Source organism: Bombina bombina, chromosome 2 (genome assembly GCF_027579735.1).
Source record: "Bombina bombina isolate aBomBom1 chromosome 2, aBomBom1.pri, whole genome shotgun sequence".
NCBI lineage: Eukaryota > Metazoa > Chordata > Amphibia > Anura > Bombinatoridae > Bombina > Bombina bombina.
Window position 1 is genome coordinate 1,139,912,193 of NC_069500.1, and position 13,327 is coordinate 1,139,925,519.

Genomic DNA, 13,327 nt, shown 5'->3' on the forward strand with positions numbered 1-13,327 from the left:
GCCCATGTTTTTAATCGAATTTTTAAAAACCAGGCACTTTAGCATCACAATTTACATTCAATTTAATACACTTATGACACCCACAGATTTGTGATGAGTATTGCAGTAAAATATACATGCGCTCACACAGTGGATGTTTCTCTGTCTTTATGATAATGAAACATGCAATACATTTCTTTTCTTTGAGAAAGTATCTTAAAGGGATAAGAAACCCAAAAACTTTCTTTTATGACAGATTTTAAAAGAGTTTCCAATGTATTTCTATTATCAAATGTGCTTTGTTCCCATGATATTCTGTGTTGATGAGATACCTAGGTAGGCATCTAGAGCACTACATGAAAGGAAATCTAATGACTTGAGCACATTAAAAGGAGCAGCACTCAATGGTGTATAACATTAACTTTATTATAATGCAGACATGAATGGCATCCAAGAGAGGGTCTCTATGACACGTTGTGCGCCCCCATACAGGCAGACTATCCCTCCTAGGTTGCAACTTCATTTTATAATCACAAGGAGGGAATTAACCCTTTGAACACTACTTAAACAATTAAAGTAAAAAACTAATTAAAATCTGTAAACCTTTTTTCACAAGTCATTCACAATTACTATGCACTACAGTCAGGTAGTACAGCCAATCAGCTTGCCACAAATAATATAATCTTTGTTTCTTACTAGGAGGAACACTATGATTATTAGATTCAATGGGTGTGGGGGCAGTGCAGCATCTAATTGGCTTTCCTGTCATTTTGGTCTATGTAAAAAAAAAGCTTAAAGAGACAGTCAAGTCCAAAATAAACTTCCATGATTCAAATAGGGCATGTATTTTCAAACAACTTTCCAATTGACTTTTATCACCAATTTCGCTTTGTTCACTTGGTATCCTTAGTTGAAAGCTAAACCTAGGTAAGCGCATATGCTAATTTCTTAGAACTTGATGGCCGCTTCTAATCTGAATTAATTTCAACAGTTTTTCACCACTAGAGGGCATTAGTTCATGTGTGCCATATAGATAACATTGAGCTCACACATGTGAAGTTACCTAGGAGTCAGCACTGATTGGCTAAAATACAAGTCTGTCAAAAGAATTGAAATAAGGGGCAGTTTGCAGAGGCATAGATACATGGTTATTACAGAGGTAATAAGTGTAGTATTATAACTGTGTTGGCTATGCAAAATTAGGGAATGGGTAATAAAGGGATTATCTATCTTTTTAAACAACAGAAATTCTGGTGTTGACTGTCCCTTTAAGAACAGAGAAGCTGCAGGTGGCATTTATAAACACATTGAGAAGCAAAATGATTATTAAAAAAAAAAACCTCATGGATAAAAGAGGCATGTATAATACTAAAATAGATTAATTTAGGCAGAATGGTTTATAAAATGTAAAGTTTTACTGTCCCTTTAATATAAAGGTGTTAAGTCCTACTTATTTTTAAGGCACATACATGTATGACAAGAGGATTATAGGCAAGTTATGGCTGCACATCAGTGACTGAAGGCCAATAAAATAGTCATACGCTATACTTAAGCAAATGATCAAAGCGATTGGGATGTGGCTAGACCCTATAATCAACCTTTTAAAGCATTATAAAGTTTTGAATGTCCATTTACAATGCAACCTATAAAAACGTTGATTATAGTCATTGTTTACATTAATTTTATGTATTTATAACAGAATCTTAATACTATGCAAATCAATATATTAGATTTGTTTTAGAAGAACTCACAAATACACACACATTAACTAATAACTTGTGTTTGTCAGTTTAAGAGGCATGTCAGTTTCTTACATTTTTAAGGAGTCATTTTTTGTAAACAATTTATCTCCTGTCCCTATGTGTTTCATTCCTGCTTAGGTATTAAAGTGATTGTACATTTCAGACTATAACAATGTTGCAATGAAAAATATATTAGTAAAACCACATAATTATTTTTTTAAAGTGTATATATATTTTATAATAAAATTTATATTGTCTGTTCCTCCGCCCCCTATATTTCCTCTTTTGGCTGGGCTGTGACATAGAGAGCAACCCCGCACACTCTCTACATAGGCTTCCTAAGGGCTTTCAAAGGGCTGGACTTCAAGATTGTCAAATGACACACATGTTGATTGGATGTTCATTGGCATTGTCATTAAAAGATTACATATATGGCATTTGATTAGTTAAAGTTTACCATCACTATAAAGGGACATTAAACACTAAATAAATTCTAGATATAATAATGCATTTCATAGAAAAGAATAGTCTGAGAATAAGTTTTATTAGCTGTTTAAATATTGACAAAATAAGTGTAAAATTTTAATGTCTATAAAACAATGGGGGCTGCCATGTTGTAACTTAGATTACCTTCTCTGCTGTGGCCAATTAAGGGAAGTTATAAATGGGTCACTAGAGTGTGCAGTCAATTGCTGTGTAGAATATAACTGATCTGCACTTCAATTGTTAACAGGACCTCAAAAGCTCACAATTTCAGAATGGAATTACAGGAAAAGGAGACAAAATAAATAATGAAAATACATTGCAGTTGTTTTTATATATACGATTTATCATTTTAAATTGCCATCTCAAAGTGTTTCATGCCCCTTTTAGTAAAGTGACATTTCGATACTAGGTGCTAAGAATATGTAAACAAATCATGAGTGGTGTATATCCTCCAATCATTGAACATCCTTATCTGCAACCTCATGGGAGTATACTGGGAGCATGACTTTGAGTATATGCTACTTTGTTTTAAGCACATATATAATTTGCTAAAGGATAAAATGCCGTTATGGAATAGATCAGTTAACTTTTTCAGTGGAATGCTCCTTTAAAGGGCCATGATACCCAAATGTTGAAACCCTTGAAAGTAATGCAGCATTGCTGTAAAAATCTGACTAGAAAATATCACCTGAACATCTCTATGTAAAAAAGGAAGATATTTTACCTCAAAATGTCCTAAGTATTCAAACCCCATTGCAAAGGACTTTAAGCAGCAAATCAGTATGTCTGTCCCAGGACCTGCAATGGAGGGAGCCTCATGCACACTCATGTTATTTCCCTATTCAGTTTACTATAAAATCTCATGAGATTACAGTAAAAGAGTTCATGACCTCAGCACTGCTGATGCTGATTGGCTGCTTTTCATTTCTTCCTTTTTTTTACCTGCAGCTGGACAGCAGCTGAAGTATAACTTTTTGCACAGCACTTAGGGCTAGATTTATTAAAGCCCTACAGCTGCAATTTCTCACAAGAACTTGCTCGCCGTAATTTATCAAGCAGCGGTCACCAGACCGCCGCTTCCCTAACCTCTTCGCCACCTCTAAGGTGGCGAAATTCAATCTCCTCGGTCTAGTCAGACCGAGGAGATTGACAGCTCCTGCCCGCGCTTGATTGGCTGTGCGCGGGCATGGGGCGGGATTTCACGCGAGCACAAAATTGTGCTTGTGTGCAATGGTGAATACCTGCGGGTAATTTCGCCCCGCCACAGGTGAGCTGAGTCATACTGTCTGCCTCAGCTTTAATAAATCTAGCCCCTTAGTCTGTTGAGCTGAGGAAATTGTGAGGTAAAATATCTTCCTTTTTTACATAGAGATGCCCAGATGATATTTTCCTGTCAGCTTTTTACAGTTATGCTGCATCAGTTTCAAGTGATTTAGCATATGAGTATTATGCCCCTTTAATTGAAAAAACTTAGTAGGTAGGCCTAATAAAACTATATTTGTTGTATAGTATATAAAGAGCACATTTACATAACAACTGAATTAATAAGTTTATATAATGCAGGCTTTCAATAAAAATGAATGCATCATGTATTTGTGTGTGATGTAGAATATCTGTTATCTAACTCATGCTTTCAACTCCAAATCTAAATGTATTCTACATTAAACAATTAGAATGAGCTTTCTATCCTGAAACAAAATTGTTCTAAAATAAGATGACTATTAATTAGGTGAGATGCATATTTATTTATTTATTTATTTTAAACGACACTTCCAAGAAAACATTATCTGTAATATTTATTGGCTGGATCAATTGACTCTCTGGTTCTAAAATATTATATTACAGTAATATGTATGTTACTATGTTTATTATCTAATATTTTAGCTAAATAGTTTCTTTTTAGGTTTGTTTGTTTGTTTAACCTTTTACCGCCGTTATGGCATTGTATTTCGTCCAAACGGCGCTGGGCTTTAGCGCCGTTAGGATGAAATACAACGTCATAGCCGTTTGGCTGTCTTAAAGCCCACGGTGCTTCCTGGATGTGATCACGGTCTGGAGGGCGTGCCTAGCATCATAGGGACGTCCCCCTGACCTGATCCCATAATTGAAATCTCACAATCGCGCACACGATCGCGGGATTTCAATTTGTCTATATCGGATCGTTGTTCCGATGTAGACATTATGACCCTGTCAAGAACGGGTTAATTTGTGCAGGTTTATGTTTTTTCAGCAAACTAAAAATAAAGTGCCAGTGCAAGTTCTTTGCAGAGTTCTTAGACTGATGCTCTACTTTGGTGCAAGGTAACCCAGTGTACAAAAATCTAGTCCCAAGGTTCAAATAACAGACAAACATTTTATAACTAATCCAACTGAGGACAGGTGATGTAATCAAAGTCATTCTACAGCAGATAATGGTTCCTGAAATTCTGTCCTGTTTATGGCCCTCAATGAGTAAATTTTGACACTGTGCTCTGTAATAAAAAACAGTTCAGGAACTCATAGCAATCCAATGCAGTTTTCAGAACCTTTATACTTAACAGCTTGTCTATAGTCAAATACTACTAGAAAACAAGATTCAGTTACATTTGTATTTTCATGTTTACATAAGTCTAGGAGTTTCTTTAAAAGAAATGTAAAAAAAAAAGATAATGTATCAATCAGTCTTCATTTACTTAGACTGCTATACCTAATTATAATTAAAGTTTGTATTTTAAAATACATTTTCATAGATTTTGCTTACATTTTTATTATGTAGGTATTATGCTTCACTTAAAGGGACAATAAACCCATTTTTTTATCTTTAATTATTCAGATAGAGCATGTGATTTTAAGCAACTTTGTAATTTATTTCTATTATAAATTTTTCTTTGTTCTCTTGCTATCTTTATTTAAAAACCAGAAATGTAAAGCTTAAGAGCCGGACCATTTTTGGTTCAGAACCTGGGTTATGCTTGCTTATTGGTTTGCTAAATGGAGCCACCAATAAGCAAGTGCTATCCAGGGTTCTGAACCTTAAAGTTTAGGAGCCAGCCCATTTTAATTCCTGCTTTTTAAATAAAGATGCAAGAGAACAAAAAAAATTGATAATAGGAGTAAATTAGAAAGTTGCTTAAAATTGCATGCTCTATCTGAATCTTGAAAGAAAAAAAAATTGGCTTTAGTATCCCTTTAAGGACTTGAGCTACTCTGTGCCCTGAAATAATGTTAGAACATGTACCAAGTTTCATTTAGTATTATAATAACCATAAGCAACTAAGAAGAAATACTTCCATGGTTAGCTATGTAAATTACTATGACAAACTTTCAAAACCTCTAAGTCTTCAATAAACATGCAGCTCTGTTAGTTTCCTTCAGCCAAAGTGTTATCAAACTTGCTATTAATAATTTCTTATGAATCACTTTTTGATTGAAAATATTTGCATGTTCATAGATACCTAAAAACATTTTTCTGTATATACATACAGTCATACACAAATATACATATATATATATATATATATATATATATATATATATATATATATATATATATATACACACACATATATACATACACACATATATGCATATATATATATATATATACACATATATATGTATATATATATATATATATATATATATATATATATATATATATATACACACACACACACTTATATATATATATATATATACACATATATATATACACACATATATACATACACGCACACACATTATATATATATATATATATATATATATATATATATATATTACACACACCAAATGTATGCTGTCACACTAATCTCTGAATGTCACTGATGTGCAGTATAAAATATATTTATAAAATAAATTAAAATTATAGTTATATATAAAACTTCCACATTGAACTGGAAAGAAATTCAAAGTGTTACTTGCTAGCACTTCTATGAATATACCACAAGTTGCAACTGTTGTGAAATGTCTCCTAATTCTTAGTATAAACATGAAATGGCCCACATTATTATTCAAATTATGAAAACTGACTAAAATCCTTAGCTCATTAAGATAATACACTCCTGACTAGCATAATACAAACTAAGCCACTGAGACATGATCTATAGTAATGCAGAGGTAGTTTTGCACTTTTCTTTCAATGGTATACTGTACATAATTTTAGGGAACATTACACTTCTAAGCTACATTCATTCTGCAATAAACTGTGAAAAGCACTCTATATAAATAAAAATATAAATGCATCAAATGACTGAAAAAGTTGAGGAAAGAAAGTTCACTCATTTAAAACCACACATAAATATATCCTTCATTTTATTTTCTTGATTAAAAACTGTTTTTTTTTTTAAATGAATAGTTCTGAAGAACAGATTACACAAAGAAACAATGTTTATACATGAAAAGTCAGTGACTTTCAATTAATGTAGGTAGTAGGAATATATAATGACATTTGGTGTTTATGAACAAGATTCAGAAAAGTGAACAATTTGGTCAAATGGTTTTAAGTGATATATTGTCACCTTTACCTTCCTAGTTAGTATAGCATCCTGCTCTTAAGTGTATTCACTGCATTTTATGTTTATTATAGCAACAGCTGTTGTGTTTACTATTGAAGGACACAGTGGCTATTTTTTGAGCATTAGCCTTTACTTTTAGTAACATTTTTCTGCTTATATTTATACCCCACATGGAGTTAATAATGGAGTAGGAGAGAGACATCAGGGAATTTGCTTCTCTACATCTAGGTACTACATATGTGCTGCATTGTCCAGTTCATAAATATAAGCAATAACCATGTCATGACGCATCAGCCTTTAAGTTCTTGCCTTCATTGCTAATTCTATGTGGTGCATTAGGATCTGCAATAAAATGCAGCAGCTTATGAGGATGGTAAGTAAATTTTACAATGTATAGCATACACCTTTACACTTAATCATGCAGTGTAGGCCTAAAATGTGCAGTGTCTCAGTCTCCCATTGAGCTTAAATGCTTAGCCTTGAATAATGATTACCTTTTATAAGACCATGGTCATAATTAATCTTAGCAAATTGGTATCCGAGCTACAATGACTTCACTATCAATTAGCATTATGCATGAAATAAAACGCATCTAAATGATTAAATCAATATTTCTAAACTAGATTTCCTAGACATTTAAAAAAATACAGCAATATATTACAACAATGTAATCATCAAAGAATATTAAGAAAATCAATGTTCTTTCATTCTCTATATAACCTTATATGGACTGTAAGTTTATTTACTTGTGTTAATGGTCCATTAATAGAATATTGATCTTTATCACTTTGTGATATAATGGGAAAGTAACAGTTAGGGTCATTGATCATAATTTAAAAGTTTGGTAGGTAAAAGCATTTGTGACAAGGTAATGAGAAAACACAACACCCACTGCTTACCTAGCATCAGCCTACAAAAAGGAGCAGCCAAAAAGCCACAGACTGGAGACACAACATACGCACAATTCAGCACTTGTATTTAGGAAGCCAAAATGGTGCAAGTGAAATTAGAAAATATGAAGACTTACATCCCGAAATCGATTCCAGTGTCCGGCTTCCTTGTCATATTGGGATATAGTGGTTAGCCATTGTTTATCATCCAGAAAATTGCCTCTGTCCGACCTGCCCGTTGCTGCTGCGGTTGCTGCCAGGACATCATTGCAGGCTGCTGCAAACACACACAGCCAAGCTACCTTTATCATCTGCCGGAGAGAGAAATGTGAGAAAACCATGGTCAGGAGACTGGCTTTTATGTCTGTATGCAGCAATCACTGTAAAATCTCATGCTACAATGATCTAGTACAGAGAAGGGCAAGTGATAAGGCAAATATACTGTGATCACCTTGCTGTAAAACCTTGTGCAGCCCTGCGCTCTTCCACTGGAAATGCAGCCTGATGCTGCCAACTATTCTGAACAGTCGTTTGTGCTTATCTGGAGCAGGCTGCTCTCTTACTGTGCTTGGTACACTGCTGTCATACCGGGCTGTGTATCCCCAACAGATCCTGTATCCCTCTCATGAACGTGTGCTCAGTATCAAACCCCTCCTCTGCATCTAGCTCCCTTTTGTTCACTTAAGGTGGATTCCTATAGATGGCTCCCAGTCAATACAAAACTCACACAGCCAGCATTTATGCTGCTCACCTGCATTGAAAACAGTGTATGAACCCTTCAGCCTACATATTTGTTATACAGTGTGTTTTAATACATGTGTAACTTTACACAGAGGGGTGCCTGCCAGACAGTAACACAGTACAGTACAGACACAAGCTACAGAAGAAAATGTACACACAGCACAGCCTTAAAGGTACAGTTTAGCACATATTCACACAGTCTTAAAGAGACAGGCACACACAACTCACACCATAAGCACAGTCTTAAAGGGACAGATAACAATATGTACTCACACTCACAAACTCGCACACTGTCAAAGTCATAAAGGGACAGGCACACACAACACACAAGTAAAGGGACTTACAGTTTTAAAAGGACAGCATGCCAAAGTGCACACACACATACTCATAATGCACACAGCCTTTAAAGTAAAATCATACACCACATACATGCAGTATTAATGGTAAAAGCACACAAACACCCAAGTCACACAGTCTTAAAGGAACAGCTTAAACCATGCACAATCTTTAAGGGACAGACACAAAGTCTTATAAGCACACCCAAATGCAAAAAGCCTTAAAGGAATGTTCAGTTTTAAAGAAACAAACACACACAACCTGCAACTCACATCACAAACACAGTCTTAATGGGACAGATCACATAACCACTATATACACCAGTGCTTTCCAAACTGTGTGTCGGGACACACTAGTGTGTCGGCAGCAGTGTGTAGGTGTGTCCCTGCTTCAGCACAAATTTTTTTAAATTTAAATTATTTTTTTTTAAATAGTTTTTTGGTTTCTGACTTTCCGCCTGCCTGCTACGCATATCACATGGTTGACACGTGATTGATACCTAGTGGGTCACAGATCATCTTAACCAATTGGCACAGCTCAATGGGAACTGAAACTATTACCATTGGCAGATTTGGCGGCACATTGGCTCCTGACTGCATGTGTAGTCTCCTTAATTGGCTCCTGACTGCAAGTGTAGCCAGTGAGTGGGACAGCCGTGTGTTTGCAGCGCGGGCAGTAGTCAGTCGGACTCACAGAGCTCTGGGAGTGGCAGCTTAAATGCTGAGCTGAAGTCAGTGGGATTTTTTTGCAACTAGCTCCCAGTAGTGCCTTGCTTCTCCTGCTCTTGATATATGGATAGGAAGTGGAAGTTTAAAAATGCTTGATGATGAAATGTGAGTGTTTTTATCTAATATTACACCAAATATTCCGAAACTGTGTTCATCCCATCAACCTCATACATCCCATTAAAATAGTAAGTAGCTATTGGTGTTATTAAACTTTTTTTAATTCTTGCACATACATACTGTTACTTGTAAATGCATTTTGTTATTATATAATTTATGTATGTGTCCGTATCTTTTAAAACAAGTTAGTTTAACCTCCTTTTTGCTAGTACAACTGAATTACTGTGTCGCAAAATAATGTAGGTCTACAAAGTGTGTCACCAACATGAAAAGTTTGGAAAGCTCTGATATACACAGTCAACACACACAGCTTTAAAGGGACAACTCAAATGTGTTGACTGTGTATATGGTGGTGATGTGATCTGTCCCATTAAGACTGTGTGTGTTTATTATTTTCTTCTCAAAAGGGTCTCACAGGTGTGCGGTGTAATCACAGCATGCCCGATCGCGGCATATAACTAAATGTAGCACAATCCCAGCTTTACCCAGAATGGGAGCGCTCTGCATTCAGCTCAAATACGCAATTGTGCTTGCTGTGATTAGTGCAGACTTATGTAACATTATTTTTTACATTTACTGTTCCTTTAAGGCTGTGTGTGTTTTTGCACATTATGGGTTGCCTCTGTAAGACTATGTTTTGGGGTGTCCCTTAAGGCTGAGTGCCAACCCTTTTACGACTGTGTGTGTGCATGGTGTGTTGTTGTTCCCTTAAAGCTGCGTGCACTTTGTGTGTGTTTGTACCATTAAGACAGTGTGAGTGTGAGGTGAGTTGTCTAAGACTGGTTGTAGTTTTGTGCATTTTGTGATCTGTTTCTTTAAGACTGTATTTGGTTGCTTTAAAGGGACACTCAAGTCAATATTAAACTTTCATTATTCAGATAGAGCATGCAATTTTAAACAACTTTCCAATTTACTTCCATTAACAAAATGTGCACAGTCTTTTTATATTGAAACTTTTTGAATCACCAGCTCCTACTGAGAATGTGCAAAAATTCACAGAATAAACGTATATGCATTTGTGATTGGTGATGGCTGTCACATGGTACATGTATGCATTTATGATTGGCTGATGACTGTCACATGCTGCAAGGGGAGTGGAAATAGACATCATTTTTAAAATTGTCAGAAAAAAACCCACTACTCATTTACAGTTCTATTGCATTGTCTTTTTATCATGCAGTTATTGATTATGCAAATCTACTGTGTTTACTGGTCCGTTAAGGCTTTGTGTCTGTACCTTTAAAACTGTGTGAGCATGTATTCAAATAAGTAGGCTAAGGGTTTCATACAATATATCCATGTAGATGAGCAGAGCTCATGTCAAAGTGCTGGCTGCGGTTGTCTATAGGGAAAACAGGGATTTTTTTTTGGTATACATGCAGTATGTAGATCAATATATTAGATAGATAGTGCGGATCTTTAACTTATGCGTGAATACTGATGTTCCTGACACCCTGTCGATTTATCTGTGAAGGGAGAGTGCAAATCCCCTTGAACATGTGTATATATATATATATATATATATATATATACTGTATATATATACAGACATACCTCTGAGATATTGTGGGTTAGGTTCCAGACCACCGCAATAAAGTGAATATAGCAATAAAGTGAGTTACACTATCTTTTTTTCGTTTCACAGTGCATATAAAAGTTATGTTTACACTATATTGTAGTCTATTAAGTCCGCAATAGCATTATCTCTAAAAAATTTCTTTTAAATACCTTTATTAAAAAATACTTAATTGCTAAAAAATGCTAAACATCATCTAAATCTTCATATGTGTTTATATGTGCATATGTTGGAAAAATGGCGCCGATAGAATTGCTTGACACAGGGTTGCCATAAACCTTCAATTTGTATAAAGAGCAATATCTGCGAAACGCAATAAATTGAAGCGCAATAACATGAGGTATGCCTGTGTGTGTGTGTGTATATATATATATATATATATATATATATATATATATATAAAACAATAAATGTGAATAGGAAGACAAAAGAGGATAGCTATATCTTCTTAAAGAGAAAGGGAATTCAGCACTCTTCTTAATTTTAAAACAAAAATTCTTTATTATTAATCTTCCAGATTCAAAGAAATTCTGTGTGAAACACCAATAAAAGAAACACAGTATACCTATACAAAACAAGCCTAAATGCAATGTAACCACCACAGCCTATACTAGCTGAAAATCCTGGCCACAGACTTAAAGTGAAGGTCAATTTTGATGAATTAGTGCCTGGTTTTTAATAATCCTATTAAAAACAAGGGCACTTTAATTCATCAAAATTGACATTTCACTTGTTTTCTTCAAAAATTTACCTTTTCATCCTGGCAGCCGCTCCAGCATTTCCTCCGCCCGTTGCAAGCCGTCTTCACGGGTCCAAAATGACGAATCCGGCCCCCTCCAATCACGGCATTGCATCAGGCCAAGTTTCCCCTGGGGGGGGAAGTTGTGATTGGATGAAGCCGGATTCGTAATTTCTGACGTCTGCAGAGGCTTCCGACGGCCGTGGGAATTGCTGGATCGGCTGCCAGAATGAAAAGGTAAGTTTTTGAAGAAAAAGAGTGAAATGTCAATTTTGATGAATTAAAGTGCCCTTGTTTTTAATAGGATTATTAAAAACTGGGCACTAATTCATCAAAATTGACCTTCACTTTAAGGAATAAGGCAGACATTAGGTGATATACAGAGGGCATATGATGTCAATGTTAGAAGCTATACCGCCTCCTCAATGTAATTAGTACCATACAATATTGCTACGAAACAAATATGTTGTTGTCTATCAGACGAATGTCCAGAGTAATCTACCCGGTAAATGACCGCGGCTTTCGCCGCACTCTAAGTCTGACCGGACTAGAATATAATCCTTGATATGGGGCACATTAAAAATGCCTTTGTGTGAAATGCTTACGTGATCGTGTATGGAGCAGCTTACATTCCCCTCCTAGGACTCCCTTTATCGAGACCTTGTATACAAACGAGTAGCGTATTAGCGTTCAGTAAGCCCTCTTTCTCCTCTTACGCCACTGTGTTTCACTCCTGCGATAAAAAATGAAAGGATTTTAGGCAGCTTTTCTTGTTTCACTATGTGATTGAGATGTCAGACTGCAGGAAAAATCAACAATCACCTTCAGGCAAAGGGCCGAATTATCAAGCACCTTCAGGCTCGCCGGAAACAGTAGTTATGAAGCAGCGGTCTCCATAACTTGTCCGCTGCCTCTGAGGCTGCGGTCTTAAATCTGCCCAATCTTATACGATCGGGCTGATTGACACAGCTGAACTGCTTGTGCAATGATAAATGCCGACAGTGTATGCAGTTGGCATTTATCGATGTGCGGCGGACATGATATGCTACATTGTATTATGTCCGTTCGCACCTTAATAAAAAGGCCCCAAAGTATCCACCTCGGTAAGCCTCAAAGTATCCACAGCAAGCGACCGGCTATGTGTCAGCCTTTGCATCAGTTACCAAATGTAGCAAGCTTATAAAGAATGCTTTGCACCTCTCATCTATGAATGTCCAGGAAGGTACATGGAAATAATGTCCGAACTTGAGTCCTCAAAAAAAGCAAAAAGTAAAAGCCTTAGCCAACAACATATGTGTTTCACCCCACAGGCAGTCTCTTGCTGGGGCTTCGTTAGGGCTGCAATCACCTCAACTCCAAACAGCCTTTTTAAACCTGATGTAGCCCAACCTACTTTTTAAAATACCTGTTGGCTCTTAAAAGGAAATGGTCTTTATTTTCAGGTTTAATTACCTCATTACCTAATTGTATATACATCTTATGCATATACATATATTT

At 35.8% G+C, this 13,327-nt stretch overlaps 1 protein-coding gene across 1 annotated transcript in view; it reads right to left on the reverse strand.

Moving 5' to 3' along the window:
- SPOCK3 (SPARC (osteonectin), cwcv and kazal like domains proteoglycan 3) overlaps window positions 1–8,198 on the reverse strand; it is a 672,113-nt gene extending 663,915 nt beyond the window's left edge. The window contains exons 1-2 of the mRNA XM_053703805.1: window positions 8,045–8,198; window positions 7,731–7,904 (exon numbers count right to left, since the gene is read on the reverse strand). Coding sequence (XP_053559780.1) covers window positions 7,731–7,904 — 174 coding nt within the window. The 5' untranslated portion in view covers window positions 8,045–8,198. The remainder of the gene's footprint in view (window positions 1–7,730; window positions 7,905–8,044) is intronic.
- Between the last annotated feature and the right edge of the window lie 5,129 nt (window positions 8,199–13,327).